The sequence below is a fragment of the Martes martes genome (genome assembly GCF_963455335.1).
Source record: "Martes martes genome assembly, chromosome: 17".
Classification (NCBI taxonomy): domain Eukaryota; kingdom Metazoa; phylum Chordata; class Mammalia; order Carnivora; family Mustelidae; genus Martes; species Martes martes.
Window position 1 is genome coordinate 17540699 of NC_137905.1, and position 22152 is coordinate 17562850.

Sequence of the window (22152 nt, forward strand, 5' to 3'; positions counted from 1 at the left end):
AAATAAATAAATAAATCTTGCCATTTGCAACAACACAAGATTTAAATATATATTTAAGTGTGAATGAATGAATGAATGAATGAAGAGGTCATCTGACCAAGAAACAAGATCTGGTCTCTGCCTTCCCCCTCCAGGGTGTCTCTCACCTGTTACCACACCGCACCCAGCAGGCCCTTCCCCGCGGGCCTCTTCCTCCCGTAGTTAACTGTGCTCTTTGCTCTCTTGGGCTCTTGGTCCTGCCTGTTTCCTTTGCTTCCAGCAGTTCTTTTTATGGCACCTGCCCCTGCAGCACTACCCAGAACACACTTTTCCTCATGACAACCTGCCTGACCCACTCAACTACATTAGGCCACCTCCCCACTCTAGTTACTCTCCACCCCATTTCTCTGCTGCATTCTGTGAAATCCTATTCATTTACATGTTTCATGTCTATTTACTTATTTATTTATATTTTAAAGATTTTATTTATTTGACAGAGATCACAAGCAGGCAGAGAGAGAAGAGGAAGCAGGCTCTCTGCAGAGCAGAGAGCCCAATGCGGGGCTCGATCCCAGGACCCTGGGATCATGACCTGAGCCGAAGGCAGAGGCTTTAACCCACTGAGCCACCCAGGTGCCTGTTTCATGTCTATTCAGACACTAGAACTGAAATTCCCCGAAGGCACAGGCCTGGTATGCTGCCCTTTCTGTGGTATCCCAGTATGAGCAAAAGGCAGGCCCAGGATAAACATGGATTGACTGATGCCCACCTCAGAGCAAATGTGGAGTCATTCATCCAACTATAAACGCTCCCTGAGTCCCTACTAAGTGCTGAATATTGTGTTCGGAGCTGGGGGTCAGGGTTGGATAGAGAAGAAACCCAAGTCCTTAGGGTTCCACAGGGAGGATACAGGCAGAGGGAGCCTGGCCAGGGCTGGCATCCATGGAAATAGGCCCAAGTCCAGAAGGTGACATTCTTGGGACGGGAGGCAGAGCTCCCTGGGGCACACACCTCATGGTAGCCAGCAAGACTCTCAGGCCAGCAGGTAGGAAGCTTAGCTTGACCATCTAGGCCAGAGAAAGGACTGGACTAAGATGCCCCCAGGAACCCCTCCAACTCTGAAACTACTGATCTCAGGCAAAGGTGAATAAAACATAATAGTGGCCAAGACAGTCCTAAAACTTGTTTGGAACCACAGAGGACCCCGAAGAGTCAGAGCCATCTTGAAAAATAAGAATAAAACAAGGCATCACAACCCCAGATGAGATATGCTACACAAAGCTATAGTCACCAGAAAAGTATGGTACTGGTACAAAAACAGACACACAGATCAATGGAACAGTAGAGAGAGCCCAGAACTAAACCCACAGGCTCACGGTCCATTAATCTACAACAAAGGAGGCAAGAATATACAATGGGAAAAAGAAAGTCTCTATAAATGGAGTCGGGAACACTAGACAGCTACATGCAAAAGAATCAAACTGGACTCCTTTCTTACACCCTACACAAAATAAACTAAAAATAATAATAAACCCAAAACAGATTAAAGACCTAAATGTAAGACCATAAAATTCCTAGAGGAAAATACAGGCAGTCATCTCTCTGACATCAGCTGTAGAAACATTTTTCTAAATACATCTCCTTTGGCATGGGAAACAAGCAAAATTACTGGGACTATATCAAAATAAAAAGCTTTTGCTCAGCAAAGAAAACCCACTGAATGGGAGTGATACCTGCAAATTATACATCGAATAAGGGGTTAATATCCAAAATATATAAAGAACTTCTAGCACTCAACACCCAAAAAACCAATAATCCCACTTAAAAACGGTTAAAAGACATGAACAGATATGTCTCTAAAGATGTACAGATGACCAACAGACACATGAAAGGTGCTCAAATCACTAATCATCAGGAAAATGCAAATCAAAACCACAGTGAGGGGGCACCTGGCTGGCTCAGTCAAGTGAAGCCTATTGACTTTTGATCTCAGCGTTTTGAGTTTGAGGCCCACGGCGGGTGTAGAGGTTAAAAAATAAATAAACATTTAGAAAAATAAAATGTGGAAAGGATGATCCAGTTCATCAGGTACTATCATGAAAAGAACAAAATGGCCTTAAGACCCTCTAAGCAGCAGATCTACAGGTCATAGTGAACCACACAGTAAGTGAACTCTGGGCCTCAATTTCCTCATCTGAAATGAGGCAGAGAACCTACTACTCCCACTGAACGATCAGGAGAATTTGATGTTACTGTACAAACACTTAGGGCAATGCCTAGCACACAGTAAGAGCTTTATCAGTGTTAATAATAAAAAAAAGTGATTATGTTTTACAGTTATCAAGAACAGCAGTAAGTACTACTGCTTCTAAATGCCCAATGCATGCCTGACATTCTGTATTGTTCCTATTTAATCTCCCCAATAACCTCTTAAGTAAGTACTACTAATCCCATTTTTTTTTAAGATTTTATTTGTTTTTTGACAGACAGATCACAAGTAGGCAGAAAGGCAGGCAGAGAGAGGAGGAGGGGAAGCAGGCTCCCTGCTGAGCAGCGAGCCTGATGCGGAGCTCCATCCCCAGACCCTGGGATCATGACCCAAGCAGAAAGCAGAGGCTTTAACCCACTGAGCCCTCAGGCGCCCCTAATCCCAGTTTTTGAAAGATTTCTATTTATTTGACAGTGAGAGAGCACAAACAGGGGGAGGGGCAGAGAGAGAAGGAGAAGCAGACTCCCCACTGAGTAGGGAGTCCAGATTGGGACTCAATCCCAAGACCCTGAGATCATGATCTGAGCCAAAGGCAGATGCTTAACAGACTGAGTCACCCAGGGCCCCCCTACTAATCCCATTTTGCAAAGGACCAAAATTAACAGAAAGACAGGACTCCCTTAAAAAAATCATTTTAAGAATTTCCCAGGATTAGACCTCTGAGAGCTTGGACAGCCTAAGGACAGCCTTCCCTTCTCAAGGAAGGGGAGCTATGCATCCCAGTAATCAGACGAAAACTGTGAATCCTTGCCCTGTCACCAAGCAGCCAAGGGGACACCTCACCTCTTTGAGCTCCAGTCTCATCTATAAAATGGAAATAATTATAATAGGATTAGCGCACAAACTAAATGAGCTTATAAATGTAAAGCCAAGGGCCTGTCAATAACTGAAAGCTTCTTGATAATGGTCTTCAAGAAGCTTCAAGACACTTCTACTGAGGGTGACTCACTGAGAAGGCGGCACAAAATATAAAGAGAAACCAGATCCAATTGTAATAAGGAAATTCCCCATGAGAGAAAAATAAATCTTTAAAATGTGTTAAGTATCTGAAAGTCCTAACGTGTCCAGAAATACTTTTTTAAGGAGATAAATCACCTTAAGGCCAGTCTTTTTAATGACCCAAGATTTTCCTCTAAAATATCAAAAGAGTGCATTCAGAATCACATTTCTGAAATGCCTTACACATTCGCTGGTCCCTGGCCTCCCCACCCCCAAAGTCGAAAAGCACCTGTACTCCCTGTGCACAGTAAGGAAAGTCCCTAAAATTCTTTCTTCCTTGGCCCAACCTTAAAACTGAAACTGCAGCTGCCTTATCTCCATGTTGGATCTGTTTTCTGCTAGGCTTGAGTTTCACGCCAGCTTCTCCAGGACAGCCGCAGGGCTGGGCCATGCATCTAAATATTGGCTGGGCAACTCGTTAACTCCTCGGTCCCAAACCAAGTTAAGTTACTTGTCAAATTACCCATTAGTCTGAATTATCCAGGCTACCCTTCTGGGACTAGCAATCTGGAGACCCCAGATGCCCAGTGACTCCCTGAAGGTAAGAATGGACCATGAGTGAGAGGAAGGAAGGAAGGAAGGAAGGGAGAAAAAGCTCAGTTGGCCATCCAAGCTCTCCACTCCACAGACAATAGAATTCTTGCTCCGCCAGAGTTTTTGTCATTCCATCCACATGTCTTGCATATTTTGCTCGTATCTGCTTCTCCAAGAAAACATGGGGAGTTCAAAGAGCTCAATGTAATTCCTCTTGCCCTCTAACTTGACAGATGGAGCCAGGCCTTTGAACGCCTTTTCAGGGGGAGTTGGATACCTCAAAGCCTGATGAAAGCTGTGGACCCAGTGAACCCAAAAAAGGCTTGCCAGTGCGCTGTGCACACACCCTCCCCTTGTTCACATCCGGGTGGGTTCATTGATTCCCCACCCTCACCAAGTCCAATCAAGAATCTCCTGACTTTTTTTTTTTTTTTTTTTTAAATGCTGCTGTTCCCCGCAGACCTCTTGACTCTGGATCTCTAGCAGGGAGGCCCCTCCAAGTCCGTATTCCCTGCTGTCTGGGGGAGCCCAACTGTAGCCCAGGTTCGGGATGGGAAGGTGTGGACCAGCTTCCGTTGAAGTGTAATTCCAGGACCTCCATCCAGGCAGAGTGGGCTTATTTAAAAATGCCCGATTCCCAGACCCCACCCAGATTTACAAATGGGGGTCTCTGAGGGGGTGGGCCTAAGAGTCCACATTTAATTAGTTACATAGGTGGTTCTGAAGCACCATAAAGACTGAGAACTATTCCCAGAATTACAGCTCAAGACCTGTAAACAATTGCTAATTAACTAATCAGCATGTCAAATGGCAGAGCACTGAGGGTGTCCACATTCCAAGGGGTAGGGAGAGGAGCAGGGGACATCCCCCACTCCAGTACCGACTTCCCTCCCACTTCCAGGTCCCTCTCCTTTCCTCACCCTCCCAACCACATCCTCAAGTAACCCTCTACACACCCTTGGACTGCTAGTCGCTTCCCTCTCTAAACTTGTCATCTGTGTTATGGGAATGGGTAGGGGGCATGATGGGACTACAGGAGCAACACCCCCCCCCCCAAAAGCCCTATCCCTCCCCACCCTACCCTGCTTTACGCAGGTCTTTTCCCCAAACTTCCTACTAACATAGTACTTAACTCAGTTTGTTGTCCCTTCACCTTCTAGAATGGAAATTCTGCACAGGGGGTGGTCATTTTCGCCTGAGGCCCTGGCTTCCCTGGAGTGCCTGGCAAAGGGCAGGTAGGCTCAGTAGGTTGAAGAGTGACAAAGTTTTGAGCTAAGTGGCTGCCTGATGCCAAACACTCTAGAAAGTAGTAGATATCACCACAATTTTCCTTCAATGTAAAAAGGGAGAAACTGAATACTTTAAATTAAACTGCTTCTTATTATACCTGATTTATCTTTCTTTAAGAAGCAAACAGTAAGTTGGGGGAGGGGGGATGCAAAAATTTTTAAATGTCTCATGACTGTTTAAAAGAATGGCCAAAGGGATCCTATCTAAGCTCAGCTGAAAGTGAGTTTTTGTTGCTTTTCAGAAGAGGAAGAGCAAAATGTGATAGAAAAATTAAGATGTCTGGGAATATGACTTCCTCTTCTACATTATAATGTACTCCTCCCCCCTCCCAAGGCAGTGTCCTCAACAAATGGCTAAGTCACCCCAGCTCCAGGGTGCAAGCCTGATGCTCCCCAGTGAACAAGCCTCTCTCCAAACACTGCTTACTGGTAAGTGCCAACTACATTCCAGGTGCCATGCTGGGGACACTTCATGGGGCATCGAGACTGCTGGAACAGAGAACCTGGGGGATCCCAACCTAAGAATGGGTTGGGGGGCAACGTCTTGACTATCACCTTGAGGGCAGAAAGTCAGAGAAGGCTTCCTGGAGGCAGCACCAACTGAGCTGGCCCTCAGAGATGAGTGCACAAGGCAGAAAGCTCAGGGAAGTGCTGCTGGTGGAAGGGACAGAGTCTGGCTACTCTGCAGATGGACCAGAAGCACCATTAGAAATGTGAATCCATGGGCCTTACCCTGGACCAAGGTCCTGAAACTGAGCAGTCAGGGGCCAGGGTCCAAGCTTCTGACCACCAGCGTAACACTCACCCACTGAACAGCCTTTCATCAAACAACTACTTACCAAGTATCGCACCTGGAATGGAGAAGGGAAGAGGCAAAGCAAGAAGACAGGAACTGGGGGGGGGGGGGGGGATCTGCACTGAAGGGGTGGAGAGGAGCCAGGAGTTAAAAACAAAGTCCTCACAAGGCCTTCCCCTGGGACATTCCCCTCTGCCCTTCTATCCCTCTCTACCTTGGTCACTCAAATCCACACGCACTGGCCTTCTGCTCCTCCACTCCACTTCAAGGCCTGGGACCTTCTGTTCCCTTGATCTAGACCACCCTTTCCTGCACTGCCCAGCCCTTCACCTCTCTTGGATCTTTGCTTGAATGTCCTTCTTCAGTGAGGCCTTCTCAAACCACCCCAACTGCTTCCCAGCAAATACTTACTCAGATTCTCTTTTCTTAAACATTTGTTGCTACCCAAACACCCTAAATGTTTTATATGTTTATTATATTTACTGCCTGTTCCCACCAATATAGTAGAGTACAAACTCCACCTGGGTGATCTGTACCTGGCTGGTTCTCTGCTGCATCCCCAGTCCTGGAACAGTGCTTGCCACATAATAGCTCTTAATCATTATTTACTGAATGAATGAATGAATGAATGAATGAGGAAATGAATGAATAATGCACGAACGGACAGACAGGATGGGAGGTGCCGTCTGCTGAGATGAGCCCCTGGAAGAAGCAAGGCGGGGGGGGGGGGGGGGAGAGGGGAGTGGACTTTGGATAAGCATTCAAGTGGGGGGAGGCTGGGTGAATGCCCTGGACCTGATACTCCAGGCCAGACCACGCTGGCCTCTCCCAGGGCCATGTGGATGGTATAGTTCTTTCCTGGTTCTCTATGGCCCACTCCACACTGCTCCAGCAGAGCCCAGGAGTGACTCGGTCAACCAGCCCCAGGGCAGGCAGAGAGAGGAGAACCTGCTGCTCCTGTTCTCCGAGCTCGCCTGGTCTTTGCCAACACGGCCCCACCCAGCCAGCCAGCCAGCGGCAGCTGCAGTACTGTCCTTCTATGGTCCTGTTAGGCCCCATCAGCCCCAGAGGCCAGGCTCGATTTGCCAAGGGGTTGTTTCCTCACAGCCCCCCACCCTTACAGTGCCACTCCAGAGCTGGGAGCGGTGAGACACCAAATATCCCCTTTGTCATGTTCCTAGCCCCCCAGAATCTGCATGGGAGGATCCCTCCCCACCAACCTTGGCTAAGGGTACCCCTCTCTCAGCCAACAGGCTCCTCTCCACCTTCCTGCTCACATGCTACCCAACACCCCAGGCCCAGCTCCATCTGACTCCCCCCGCACCCCCAAGAAGCTCTGCCAGCGGCTCCAGCCCACACAGGTCTTACCCCACCTGGATTCTGAATGTGCCTATTGTCTGAAAACCTGGCGTCTCAGCGTTCTCTGACGCTCCTGGACAGATCACCAAACCCCACAGGACAAGAGAATCCTTGTGACTGACAGATCACACAGTAGGCCCTCAAACACTGTACTGAGGGAACGTGATCGGCTTCTAGGATGCTAAAAATACTTTCCTCAGGTTAAAGAGAATGGGGGGGGGGGGTGTTCAACCACAGACGGGTAAAATTTTCCAGGACATATTTATAAAGGATGAGCAGGAGAGGATTATGTTTTGCAGGACAATTCATATTTCCATTTATGTAAAAACTCTAAAAGGGGAAAAACCACAAATAGGGACACCCATGTTCTGTAAACACATGTTCTACACACCCAATCGCTAACAGCAGCCACCTGAGAAGGGGAGGGAACTTTGGAAGATGTTTAAATTTTCTATTACAGATTATTCAGGTTTTCCTTGTAGAATGTAAGCTTGATAGTGGTGAATTTCAAACACGTCCAAGAGTCGAGGAAACAGTGTAATGAGCCCCACCGATCCAGCACACAGCACCAACAATACCCAACTTGTGATTTCACGTATACCCCAACCCCCAACTCCTTACCCATCCCAGATGCCTCCATCTGTAAATAAATCCTTGTCAACCACTGGAGAATTAAGACTGCTCCCCCACCTCAAAAAAATGATCCCTAGGCACAATTACTGTTAAGGTTTTTTAAAAACAAAATACTTTCCATTGGATCCTGATTCGTAGGAAGATCAGGGAAACTGCGGCGGTGTTCACACAGTTAACAGGTTTAAAATCCCCCCCTCACCCCCACCAAGTGATTAAGAAGAAACTTTAAGCAGAAGTTTAGAAAAGGAAAATATAATAATTAGCCTAAGCAGCTCTGAAATGGCGGCTTACAAAGTTGTCGGTTTACCACACTTGACGTTTCAGATTTAAAAGGCAGCTCAAGGGCAACGGTAACACCCCTTTCATTCTGGGCTTCCGAAGGGGAGGGGATCTTGAAGTTTCATTTACCCCAAGGGCTCAAGCTAGTCAAGGCTTTTGAAGGCTGCAGTGGGTGGACCTTGAGTCTCCTTTTTAGGCCAAAGTGAAGAATCTGGAATGCAGATATTCCCAGAAACCGGGATGAGTACCAGCAGGGTTAAAAGCTGGCCAGGCGGAGAGGTGTGCCTCTAGCTCTGTGATCCTGGGCTGGTCAGTAACCTCTAGAGGCTTCCGTTTCGTTATCTGAAAATGGGACTGTCATACTACCTACCTCGATGGTTAGTATGGGGATTAAAAAATGTGATTCCCCCCCCCCAAAAATGAGATCCCACATCAACAGCTGAACGCCATCAATACAAGGGTGCAAGGGTTATTAGGGTATAGTCGAACAATATCACTTTCTGACACTACCAGCTGTGTAACTCTGGCCCATTCAAATAACCTTATAGAACCAGCCAATTCACGTATAAACTAAGAAACTAGATGATTCCTGGGGCGCATGTCTGGCTCAGTCGGTTAAGCGTCTGCCTTCAGCTCCGGGCAGGATCCCAGGGTCCTGGGATGGATCCCCATGTTGGGCTTCTTCCTCAGCAGGGAACCTGCTTCTCCCCTCTCCCTCCCCCAACCTTGAGCTCTCTCACACACACTCTTCCTCTCTCAAAGAAATAAAATCTTTAAAAAAATAAATAAATAAAGCAGAAACATCTAATAATAAAAATTCAGTACTTCAAAGCTTTTGTTATACACCAGGCACCGAAAACACTTTAGTCATGCTAACTCACAGCATTCTCTGTCAACCCTGTGCGGCAGGAAATACAATTTCATCCCCTTTTTAGAGGTGAGAGCACTGGGGCACAGAAAGGTAGAGCAACCTGCCCAAGGTCATAGGGCAAGTAAGAGAGGAGTCAGCATCTGAACCCAGACAATCCTGCGTCTCATCCTGCCCTCCCCAGATCAACTTTACTCCCCCTGCCCAGGGGGCTCAAGGAGATTCTTGCCTTCGCTTCACAGGATAAAAGAGAAATAAATGCTCAAGATTAAAGTCACTACCTTGACGTCAAATCTCGGTTGAAACCGGAGTGCAAGCTCACACCTGGTCAGTGAAGTTGGGTTTCCTGGGTTGAACCCCCCCCCCCCTGCCAGGTATTTAATTGCCAAAGTTTTTAAGCACTCCCAAGGTTCAGGTGAGAGGATTAGCAGAAAAGAGGAAGAAAAGGGGAAAAAAAAAAAAAGGGTGAGAAATTCTAACTAGATTCTAAAGTCCAAAGAAAAATCAGCACAATTTACATGAAAGTTTCCAAATCAAAGACTCTAATGACAAGCTCTGAGACAGCCATCTGCAAGGCACGCGAGAGCATTTCTTTATCAATGCAGACTTAAGTCAGAAGGCACAGGAAGTACACCCACAAATTCTAATTTCTCCAGAAAGATTAAGTCATTACAAGCCCAGGAGCCAAGGTGGTAATGAAATTGGCCACGTGAACTTTACCGAGCAGCTGTGGAGCCCCACCATTTCTGCAAAACCTCGGGTCCCTGCTCGCTAGGAGGAGAGAGATCTACAGGCCAGTACCCCGGGAGTTATGACTAAGAGCGGGCACCGCAAGTACCTGTTCCTAGGAGGGTGAGGTCACAGATTCCAGCGGCTCCTGATAACCTCACCAGGAGAGGCCTCCTGGCCGGTGATTCAGGGCTCCACCCCACCTGGCAATAAGCACCCAGGCTATTGTCCCAGGGCTGACTCAAGGGGTGACGTTTTCTACACAAAATGCACTTTTCCCACAAATAACTTGGTCCTCTTGTTCCCTTTTCAAACACTCCTACACAACCGGGATGAAGAATTTGCGGGGGAGTTAGTTTGCGGCCTTTGAACGTCCCCATACTTCGTTCTGACTAAGCAGGTCTTGGGACACCGGTATACCTGTGACCGCCGCCCGCCCCCCCCCAACACACATCCAATGTGCCCAAGAGTCATGATGACTTTAGGACAATCTCATCCCCCTGCATGAGGTTAAGAGAACCAGATTTAAAGCCCTATTCCTCTCGGGCAACACACCAAGGGCGGGTGGCATGGAAAGCACATTAGATCCTGGTTTAAATCTGACACCCTTTAAAGGAGATGTAGTGACAATTAGGTCTCGGGACTATTCCTCCAGAAAAATACCTGCCCAGAGATTAGCCCCCCCACCTTTTTCTTTTTTCCTCTGAGGTGTAGTTGACGTACAATATATTCGTCTCAGATGTACAACATAGTGAGTTACATTTAAACCCTTATTACAGGGGCGCCTGGGTGGCTCAGTGGGTTAAGGCCTCTGCCTTCAGCTCAGGTCATGATCTCAGGGTCCTGGGATCGAGCCCCGCATCGGGCTCTCTGCTCGGCAGAGAGCCTGCTTCCTCCTCTGTCTCTCTCTCTGCCTACTTATGATCTCTGTCAAATAAATGAATAAAATCTTTAAAAAATAAAAAATAAAACTATATAAACACTTATTACAAAGAGATCACCAGATAAATCTAGCTACCATGTGTCACCATATAAAGTTGTAAGCTACTATTAACTATATTCCCTATGCTGTACAGTGTATCCTATGTCTTATTTTAATAACTGAAGTCTGTACCTTTTAAGAGAATAGTCTTTTCTTTTTAATAGACTAGTCTTTAAATGACATCAATACGGACTTTTCAAATAATACGGGAAGCCCCGCTCCATCAAAGACCTAGTCCAGGGGTGCCTGGGTGGCTCAGTGGGTTAAAGCGTCTGCCTTCAGCTCAGGTCATGATCCCAGAGTCCTGGGATCGAGCCCCGAATCGGGCTCTCTGCTCTACAGGGAGCCTGTTTCTTCCTCTCTCTCTGCCTGCCTCTCTGCCTACTTGTGATCTCTGTCTGTCAAGTAAATAAATAAAATCTTAAAAAAAAAAAAAAAAAGACCTAGTCCAATTCTAACACCTCTTGAGCACACACTTCAAGTCTTCACATAAATGTGGTTTAGTGAGGATTCTCCCAGAATCCTCCACTCTGACACTTATCATTCTATCCCCTTTCCTCCTGTATTGTTCTCCTTCCACACACCACCATGCTGTCTCCTCCTGTCTCCTCTGATTAGAAGAGAAGCTACACAAGGGCAAGGATTTGGGGGTTTTGTCCTGCTCTATCCTCAGTGCCCAGCTAAGCACAGTACTAGTGTTGGCAAGTGCTCAGACAGAAGACCGCCATCTGGAAGGACTTCTCTTCCCCCCTGAGACCTTCAGAGCAGGAATTACCTACCCAACCTCCACACTTGGCCAATCACAGTCTGGTTAGTTGCCTTTTCTTGCTGTAAAGAGCACAGGCTTTGCTGTGCTCTGGTGTCCAAAAGCCACCGGAACACCCAGCCAGGCTCTCCCCTTCCCTGTCTGCACTAGCTTATCCTCTCAGAGGTACAACGGTCACTTCTCTCGGGTTGTTGAGGTTTAAAGGAGACAGCACATGGGAAGATCTGGACACAGAGTAAGTACTTGTCAGTGCAATGTTGTTTATGAGAACAGAGGATGAAACAGTAATGATTTTTTTGGTAAGTACATCTAAAATATTGCATGGGACATAGTAATAAAAAATTAAAACCACTATTTCTCTGAAATTCAAATATAACTGGGCATCCTGTATTTTTATTTGCTAGCCCTGGCAACTCTACATATTAGGTTGCTACCCTTCTGAAGACAGGGTGATGGATCTTATATAATGATTTCTAACATTATCTCTCTTTCTGACAAATAAATAAGTAAAATACTTTAAAAGGTTTTACTTATAAATAAATATATTTGGGAGAGAGCCAGCAACAGAGTGTGAGAGAACTCTCTTGGCGGGGGGTGGGGCGTCAGGAAGAGGGAGAAGCAGTCTCCCCTCAACAGGGAGCCAATCTCAGGACCCCAGGATCATGACCTGCGCCAACGGCAGATGCTTAACTGACTGAGCCACCCAGGTGCCCCACCTTCTCAACATTTACTGATCCAATGGATTTTGGAGTTGTGAGATTTGTATCTTGGCCATGAGCTAATTAAGATGCCTTTAAATTTCTGTACTGAGAGTTTTTTTTCTTTTGCATCTCACAAGTTCCTCCCAGGTTTCTGTGCATTGCCAAGAACCAGAAGAATGGATACCAGGTCTTTAACAATTAATGGCCCTGAAGGATGCTGCAGATACCCAGGAAGAAGGTGTTGGGTGCATCTGGGAGTCTCGCTCAAGGAAGGTGCTACCCAGACAATAGGAAAGGAAACAGATGGCTCTGGTAGGCTCAGATCTCTGTTTAGATTTTGATCTGGTGCTTCCTTACACCCAGAAGTGTGGGGCAGAAATGGCTCCTCTGACCTTTAGACTCTAGATTGCAAGCTGTTTTGTGACAAGACAATTAGGTAAGGTTACACTAGGGGTGTGCAGGGCTCAGAGAAGCAGGGGAGTGCCAAGAGACAAATTCCCTGTGACTATCCCCTCCTCATGTCCTTCTATGGCTCATACTGACAAAGTTCTAGGTTTTCTTTAAAAACAAAAGCACCCTACAATAGTTGGTTTTTTTTTTTTTTTTAACTAACATATACTGTATTCTTTGCTTCAGGGGTACAGGTCAGTTAATCATCAGGCCTACACAATTCATAGCACTCACCATAGCACACACCCTCCCCAATACACATAACCCAGCCACCCTATCCCTCCCCCACGACCCTAGAATTGTTTCTAAATACAAAAAATCTGTATAGTTCTATACATACACTCTGAAACCTCATTTACTCATTCAGCAAACAACTGAGTACCTATTATATGCCAGGCACTGTTCTAGATCCAATAAAACCTGAAACTCAAACATGAAATTCCCAGGCCTCTAGGAGCGTCTATTCTACTGGGAGGAGACAGAAAATGGACAGAAGAAATAACTGAAATACATAGCATGCTAGATGATGAAAAGTGCTACAGAGGAGAATAAAGCGATGGAAGAAGGGGAGTACTAGAAGGGGTAACTATCTCAAATGGTTTCAAGGGGGTGACACGTGAGCAAAAACTTGGATCTAAATGAGTGCGCCATGAGGTGTCTGTCAATAGAGCAAACAACTCTTGATCTTGGGATCATGAGTTCAGGCCCCACGCTGGGCATAGAGCTTGCTTAAAAATAAGTAAAATGAGTGAGCCAATGTAGGTATCAGAGAAAAGTATTATAGACACCAATAACAGCCAGTCAAAGGCCTTGAGGTAGAAGTGTGCCTGGTGTGTTCTCGGTACAGTCAAGAAGAAATGATGGTAAGGTGTGGGGGAAGTGCTGGGGGTGGGGGGAGATCATGAAAGTTTTGCACATCACAGAAAGGATTTTGATTTACATTCTGTGTGAAATGGGGAGCGGAGCCACTAGGGGATTTTGATTTTTAACTTTTTTAAAGATTTTTTTATTTGTTAGAGAGCGAGCAAGCAAGAAAGCACAAGGAGGGGGAATGGGAGACAAAACAGGCAGAGGGAGAAGCAGGCTCCCCAAGGAGCAGGGAGCCAGAAGAGGGACTCTGATCGAAAGGCAGCCACTTAAGCAACTGAGTCATCCAGGCGTCCCTAACTTATTTTTTTGATTGAAGTATAATTGACATACATTTTATTAGTTTCAGGTGTGCAACAAACGATTCCCTATTTGTATTAACTTCAATTTTAAAAACCATCACTCTTGGCTGCTGGATGGAGAAGACTGTTGGGGGAGGGGCAGAGGACACAGGGAGACCAGAAAGGAAGCTGTGGCATTAACCTAGATGAACACACTCTTAAAACTTCTTTTGGGAAAACTGTTCTGGGAACGGAAAAGGTGTATGGGTACGTCTGAATGCCAAACCACAGAAACAGGGGTTTTCCCTAGCCTTCAACTTGCCATGGTACCATAAATCTGAAAGGCTTTCGGCTTATGACACACTCTCCTAATTACAAAGCCCACTAATTATTATCTAGGCCTTGGCCAATTATCTCACAGGGTCCTGTGCTGGCCACTGTTTATGATTTTGCTCAGGGTGAACAGGTTCAACCCTTCCAGACGGGCTCCATTAGATCCCAGCAGTAACATCTGAGCTCACGGGATCCAGGCCCGGATCTCTCTCACACCCTGAAAAAGTCCCAGTTGGAACCTCGGTAAATTTAGGACACTTTCCCTCCCAACCCCTCACTCTGAATGCCAACTGAATTCCATTTTCGGAGACCCAGAAAGTTGAAGACACACAGAAAGGAAAAGAAGTGTGCCCTTCAGCTAGCATTTATTTGGAAGGGGAGGAAAAGGGAAACAGGATGGAAATGACCCACACGTGACAGACAAGTGCCCCTTCAAAAGCAAAAGCAGCTGAAATCCAGCATCACAGTTAAAATTAGTGAGATCAGGAAGGTGTAAAGACACCTCTTCCAAGGGGAGAGGGAATTCCTTACCCTCAGAAAGGTGACTTGGGTTCCACTGGAGATGCAGTTGGGCAACAAGGCATAGGAGGGGCATGAGAGTGTGGGTTTTGAAAGATAAAAGTACAAGACCGTTGCCCCACCTCTGCCACTTCCTGGGTCAGGGTGATAAGACTTTTTTACATATGTATTCTTTTAAATATATGTATATATGTATTTTTTAAAATATATATATATATGTATTTTTTTTAAAGATTTTATTTATTTGACAGAGATCACAAGTAGGCAGAGGAGCAGGCAGAGAGAGAGGAGGAAGCAGGCTCCCCGCCGAGCAGAGAGCCAGATGGGGGGCTCAATCCCAGGACCCTGGGACCACGACCCGAGCCGAAGGCAGAGGCCTTAACCCACTGAGCCACCCAGGCGCCCCATATATATGTATTTTTAACCAAGTGAATGATTTGTCTACTAAAAGAATAGAAAGGTAGGGGGAATAGAATGAGAAAACCCAGGGCACCTGGCTGGCTCAGTGGGTGGAGCATACAACTCTTGATTTCAGGGTCTTGAGTTCAAGCCCCACATTGGGAACAGAGGTTACTTAGAAAACAAAACAAAAAAACAGAAAGAGAAAATTCTCTGTTAACTGCAGACTAAAGTCCAAGGCCTTGGGATAGCCTGGCTGCAGCCTACATAGGCAGTCGCATCCTGGGGTCCTCTCCAGGAGCTACCCTCCCCTGTCCAAGAAGGCACAGCTCCAGCCTGGCTCCTTTATGCCCCGCCATGCCTTTGAGCACCCCTGTCCCAGTTCCTGGACAGCCTGTTCACCTTCTCTGTCTGGCTAAAACCCTCTCACTCACCAAAGTGATCGCTGAACACTTCCCCACCACACAGCCCTTCTCAGAAGGTAGAAGGCATTCAAATTACCCTCTGCAAGGGTCTCAGAGATTTTTGCAATTTCCCTGAGAGCAAGAGCTGGGTCTTAAGCCAGTACCCCTAACACCGGCTACACAGTGGGGAGGGGTATGTGTACTGGCTACTTCCCTGGGTCCCCCCATTCCTAGCCCATCAGCCCTTTTCTACACCCACAGAGCAGCCCTTTGCCAGCATGGCAGGACCAGCCTTATCCCTTCTGGATCCTCGGTGCCCTTGAATCTCTGGCCTTACTTAAGCTGGACAGCCAGATGTTCAGACCCTGGCTGGCACCAGGTATCTACTCATCCAACATTTCTGACCTAGCTACTGTGGTTGTCAAGGGAAATGAATCTGGTGGCAGCAGCAGACACCTGGGGAGCTTTTAAAAAAAAGCCATATCCAGAACCCCACTCTCAGAGACTATAGCTTGGTGAATTTGCAGGAGGGCAAATCTGCATCTTTGAGGTGTTCCAGGAGATTCAATACTTAGCCATGCGGCAAGCCATACTCTCAGGGGCTGGGGCAGAGCATTTCTGGCAATGGAGAAACAGTATCCTCAAAGTACGTGTATTATGAAATAATTTTATTTTTTAAAGATTTAAAGTAAGCCACAACGCAGGGCTCAAACTTCCGACCTGAGATCAAGAATCACATGACCTACCAACGGAGCCAGCCAGGTGCCCCATGAAATAAATTTCAAATCAGAAGGGGTGTCTGGGTGGCTCAGTTAATAGTCTGCCTTTTGCTAAGGATGTGTCCTGGGGGGCCTGGAATTGAGCCCCATGTCATTGGGCTCCCTGCTCAGCCAGGAGTCTGCTTCTCCCTTTCACTTTGCCGCTCCCCCAATGCTCTCTCAAATAAATGAAATTTAAAAAAAAATAGAAGCTGATGATTTCAAGGTCATTTTGATCTTCCCATCCCAGCTGCTCCTTGCCCCACTCCTCCCACTCTGACTGCAAACAATATTCATGAGCAGGTCCACAGGCAGCCCCACCCAGGTACACTGCACAGCGGCAAGCAAGAAAACGCCACAGAACTGCCTTTCCTAGCAAAGGGCACTCTGGTCTAGTCACTATTTGCAGAGCAGTGTTTGCTTTAATGCAGACGCAGGGAGAGTGAGGAAACTGGTTTGGCTGGTTTACTGGGTGGGAAGAACAGAGGGAAAAGTTTGAACTGAAGGTAAAACACACAATAGAGACTCCAACAGAAGGCACCAAATACTCCAAGGGCTTTAATATTTAATATTCACTGAGCACCTGGTACTATTATGCCCATTTTATAGATGAGGAAATTAAGGCTTCTTTAGAGGGTAAAGTCCTTGGTCAACATCTCCTCATCCCGCAAGGGGCATTCCCTAGGTAGTCTAGGGAGTCTGACTCAAGAACCTTCTAAATGATGGAAATGTGCCTGGGGCGGGGAGGGGGGGAGAGAGGAGGACTGGAGGTAGATTAAAGGAAGGAAAGGGAAGAGGAAATGTGCAAAAAGAGAGTGGCTAAAGCCCTCCCAACGATAGCAAGCATGAGCTGAGGTGTATAAAAGGTAAACTTAAATTAGTAAGAGAGAGACAGAGAAAGGAAGAAAGGCTACCAGCAGAATTTCTTTTAATTGACCAAAGATGACAAACACTTCAAAACGACTGCCCTTCCCCTTTCAGATTCAGGTTTGAGGGCTCCCGCCTCTGTGCTCTGCCTCTCAGACGGAAGTACTCAGCAAACTATCCCTGAAACACACTTAATGAGGTAGCCCAGCTTCCAGAACCACTAAAAGGGTGAGCAACCCTCACACGAGTCTTAGAAAGTTCACAGACTCACCTCTAACCAGTCCATTTGGATCAACATCTAGGGCTGGCCTGAGGCCAAAGATTTTAAGAGGTGGAAAAAAAATAAGAAAATGTATGAGGAATAATAAGTATTTATTAATTCACTCATTTGTTTAAAATACCTGCGTGCCTACTCTGTCCCTAAGAAATATGAGGCACCATCTAATGAATCTTTGTTTGTTTCATCTCACCTGCTTTATGTTCAGCCCACATCTGCTTATTCATTACTGCAACCCCCGAGTCTAGCCCAGGGCTGGCACTCTTACTTGCTGCCTAGCCAAATACACAAACATACACATTTAAGTCTCACAACAAACCACTAAGTATTACTGCCCCCGCTTCACAGGAGGGAAACTGAGGTTCACTGAAGTAAAGTGATCTACCCAAGGTCACACAGCTAGAAGCTGAAAGGCAAACCCGGATCTTCCTTTTTTAAGATTTATTTACTTGAGAGACAAAGAGAGGGGGGAGAGAGAGAGACAGAGAACCAGTGGGGGAAAGGGCAGAGGAACAAGCAGACTTTCAGCTAAGCATGGAGCCAGGCTAGATCCCACCCCTGGGATCATGACCTCAGCCTGAAGTCAGACACAACCCACTGAGCCATCCAGGCGCTCCACACCTGGATCTTTCATGTGCTTACTCAAACTATCCTGACCAGCCAAACAGACTTCATTCCCCTCCTTGAAAGCCCAAAGCCCTGAAAGGAGATGGGAGTTGAGGCAGAGTGGAAACCCAGAAAGCCTGAATGGTGACAGGTGCCTCTCGGGGATTTTAGGGTTTTGGCAGCTTCTGGGAGATGTGAGAAACGCCTGCTGCAGCGTCTGGCTTATCTGGGGCTACGCTTGGAAGGGAATGTGTAACAGACACCAAGGCGAGCATTTCGGAAGAAAAGACTCACCCAATATAAAGCCCCAGACAGGGAAAAAGGGATTTCCATAACCACCTGGCAGAGGGGTGTGGGAGCGGCAGGCCCCACAGGGGTGGGGGAGCAGCAGGCAGACTTCCTTACATAGGACGTATGTAAGGAAGCCTCCGCTTCTCACAGACACAAAGGCAAGAACAGGAGGAGCCAGGTCTCCTTCCTCAGTGAGCTCAGCACCAAGCCTTATCACCGATGTGAGTAATGGGGAAGTGAGTCCGAGGGGCGGGAGAGAAGGGATCTGATGATGTAAGGGAGATCCCAAAGCAGGTTTCTGTATTTGCGTTTCTTTTTTTTTTTTTTTTAAGCCCAGTTGAATTAGGAGGTCTGCATGCTGTTTCTACCACCTTTCAGCACATCTTTTAGAAAGGGGAAATGGGTGTATTTAAACCACACAAGTGGGTGCTTGTGAACTAGGTCAATCCATCAAGCAGCCAGAGCCCGAACCCAAAACATAAACCGTTTGCCCAAAACCAGGTGGTAGAGGAAGCAAAGCAAGGAAGTCATTGGTCTGAACACCTGCAGGCTCCCCCCACCCATGCTTCCATCAAACTAAGGCACGATGTTGATACTTAGATCCCATACTGTCTAACGGCCTCTGCTCAGCGGGGAGCCTGCTTCGTCCTCCCTCTCTGCCTGACTCTCTGCCTACTTCTGATCTCTGTCTGTCAAATAAATAAATAAAATCTTTAAAAAAATAAAATAAAATCACAAAGCCAGTTCTCTGAGGTCGCACATTGATTTTACCAGAAGGGCACTCCTATCCTGGGCTAACTGGGTCATTCTACACAGGACTGGTAGGAAAGCCCAAAACAGGGAAATGTCAGAAAATCTGTTGAGTGGGGTGGGTCCTGGATAGAAAGAAACTGAAACCGGCCACCCCACCAAGGAGCTCGCAGAGGTGGCCTCTCCCACCAAGATCGCCAGCTGCTGACTCGCTGCACTTCCTATGGAGTCTGACCTGTCTCCATCACCACTACCTCCTCTCCTCCGGGTCCTGCCACATCAACATCTCTGCTCTCTCAGGCACACAGCGAAGATGACATCTACTTCACAATGGACACTACTTCCCCAAATGCCATCTTTCTCTCTCTTTTTTTTCCAGATTATTGAGCAGGTAAGAGAACAGAGACCAGCTGTGTGTCTCTGAGCAGATTACTAAATTGCCCAGTTTCCTCACCTGCAAAATCGACCAAATAACGGTGCCTCATAAAGCAGAATCAGGTAAAGGGAAACACTTGCCCCAGAGTTTGGTTCAAAAGGAATATGTGCTGCTATTAATAATAATGGCGGGGGGGGGGGGTGCCTAGGTGGCTCAGTGGGTTAAGCCTCTGCCTTCAGCTCAGGTCATGATCTCAGGGTCCTGGGATCGAGCCCCACATCGGGCCCTCTGCTCAGAAGGGAGCCTGCTTCACCCTCTCTCTCTGCCTCTCTCTCTGCCTACTTGTGATCTCTCTCTCTCTGTTAATAAATTAAAAAATCTTTAAAAATAGTAATAATACTAATAATGGCAGGGGTGCCTGGGTGGCTCAATCGGTTAGGCGTCTGCCTTCGGCTTGGGTCATGAACCCAAGTCCTGGGATTGAGCCCTGCATCTGGCTGCCTGGTTAGTGGGAAGCCTGCTACTCCCTCTCCCACTCCCCCTGCTTGTGTTCCCTCTCTTGCTGGGTCTCTGTCAAATAAATAAATAAAATCTTTAACAATAATGGTAATTTTTATATTACGTGGTAATGTTAGTGGGACAGACCAAGAGCTTGTTGGGGGAAGGGGGGTGCAGTGCAGGAGCAGTGAAAGCCAGATTAAGCCACATCTGGAGCTACCAAATGTCCTGAGGTACAGGAAAACAAAGTGACCAGCTCTTGTCTTGGACATCCCTATAGAGAGAAGCACTCACACTCCCAGTTTCTAACCCCTGCCTCAATCTTCAAGGCTGGGTAAACTGCCTCCTCCAAGAAGCCAGTCCTACCCACTGGTAGCCATCAAAACATCCCATGCCACCCACATTCTTTGGCACCTAAATGCCCACGTCCCACAGTGCCCTCTTAAGTGGGTCCTGGGACATTCTCCATAATCTGCTGGAATGTGACATGCCAACAGGCTGGAGTGTCCCTGTATCTCTTCGATTCATTCCTGGGTGCCCAGAACAGGGGCGCGCAGAATATCAACCATCGGCTAATGGTGGACCCACTGCAAAACCACACAAACACTTCCTTTCTGACTCAACAGAGAGCTCCACACAACACCGACAGGACCCAGAAAAGCAAATATGTTTAATCAATGAAACTGCAGTTTCTGTTTAAAAAAATGCCGCCCACTGTTGGAACAACCTCCAAAATTCAAACAATCTTCACACAACACCATGACCGCTGCCGTTTTCACGTGACCAAAGACTGGAAGAAGAAATGCAGTGAATTTCCTCTGGGAATCGTGAGTGATTTCTCACTTTAACAAGTGTTTTATAGTTATGATACTTGCCCCATCAACTAAAATCAAGAGGAAGGAGAACTCGTTTGGTAGAAAAGAAGCATCTGGGAAGTTAGTGAAACCAGAAGAGAAACCAGGCTTCCCTTGCTCTCTCACTCCTGCAACAGTGAAGTGAAATAAAGCAAACTCTATAATCCTGATTATCACAGTGATACCGCCCAGAAATACATTGTGTGCTTTTTCATTCCCGGAATCAGAGCTATCTGGCTTAAAATATATATATATATATATATATATATATATATATATATATATATATATATTCCTTGGGGGAATGGTACCTGTATAGAAATTTTCCCCCTCTTTGGGCAAATGCCACAACCTAATAACCAAGACAGGGCACCTCGTTAACTGAGATGGTGCAGAATGGGGCCTGGGAGTCGGGCCCATTCAAATTCCTGCTCTCTGACCTTGGGCAAGTGGACTCCACCCTCTGAGCCTCCATTTCCTTATCTGCAAAGGGGAATTACTAAGCCCTCACCACCCTCCATCACACCAGGTTTCTGCAGTCTCAAATGACAGACTGTCTCACATGAAAGGCCTCTAAACGCCCCCTCCCCAACATCCCCATACAAGGGTAGCCCTCTCACCCACAGTGCTCAACCATGGCTAAAGTTGAGATCCCTACATCTGTGTAAACTCCAAAGGGGTATCTTTTGAACCAGGAAAAAGGGGCTTTGCCCAGGGGCGTGGGAGTACAATTTCCCAGACCCTTGCCACTCCCACCACACCCGGCTCAGGACTTACCTCTGCCCAGGACTCTGCCTCTCTCTAAATGTCGCCGGGGCACTGTGAACGTGTAACTGTCAGAGCCAAAGCCAGGACGACAGGGCCCTGGCTCCTGGCAGAGCCACGATGAGACCTAAGTAGGGAAAAGGTATGAAACCGGGGTGACCTAGGCGCGGCGGCGGGAGGGGGGGGTCCCCTCCTGCCCACACCGAAACCAAATGCGCCTCCCCTCTCTCGCTCCCCGGCATTGTGGGAGGGAGCCACCCTCACCCCCAACCCCCAGGGCAAGTAGCCTCGCCAAACCCCTTCATTCCGAAAGCTGCTGCCGCCAAGCCCCCAGGTATTCCCGGGAGAGGGGGCTGCTCTGTCAGCTGCTCCCCACCAGGCGCCCCTTTCCTTCCCGTCTCCTTTTTCATGTCACTGGAGGCATCTTTACCCTTCCCCACTTCACTTTCCACACACCGGGAACGCCCCCACTCCTAAGTCTACCTCCTCACAAGCAGGGGCGCTTCAACACCTTTTGAGCCCTTTATTATCCCGGGGCGCCTCCAAACCTGTTTACAGTCTTTTCTTTACACGGCAGGTGCCTTTATTTCTACTGATTTCCCCTTCCTTACCACAGGGGTCGTCCCCACTCCTCCTGCCTCCCCTTGACTTGCACTGGGACTCCTCTTTTCCGT

The 22152-nt window shown here is 47.2% G+C and overlaps 1 protein-coding gene across 1 annotated transcript in view; it reads right to left on the bottom strand.

Annotated features, from left to right (window-relative positions):
* CDH1 (cadherin 1) overlaps positions 1-22152 on the bottom strand; it is an 84341-nt gene that overhangs the window by 61657 nt on the left and 532 nt on the right. Inside the window, exon 2 of the mRNA XM_080828221.1 lies at positions 21491-21605. Coding sequence (XP_080684347.1) covers positions 21491-21605 — 115 coding nt within the window. The remainder of the gene's footprint in view (positions 1-21490; positions 21606-22152) is intronic.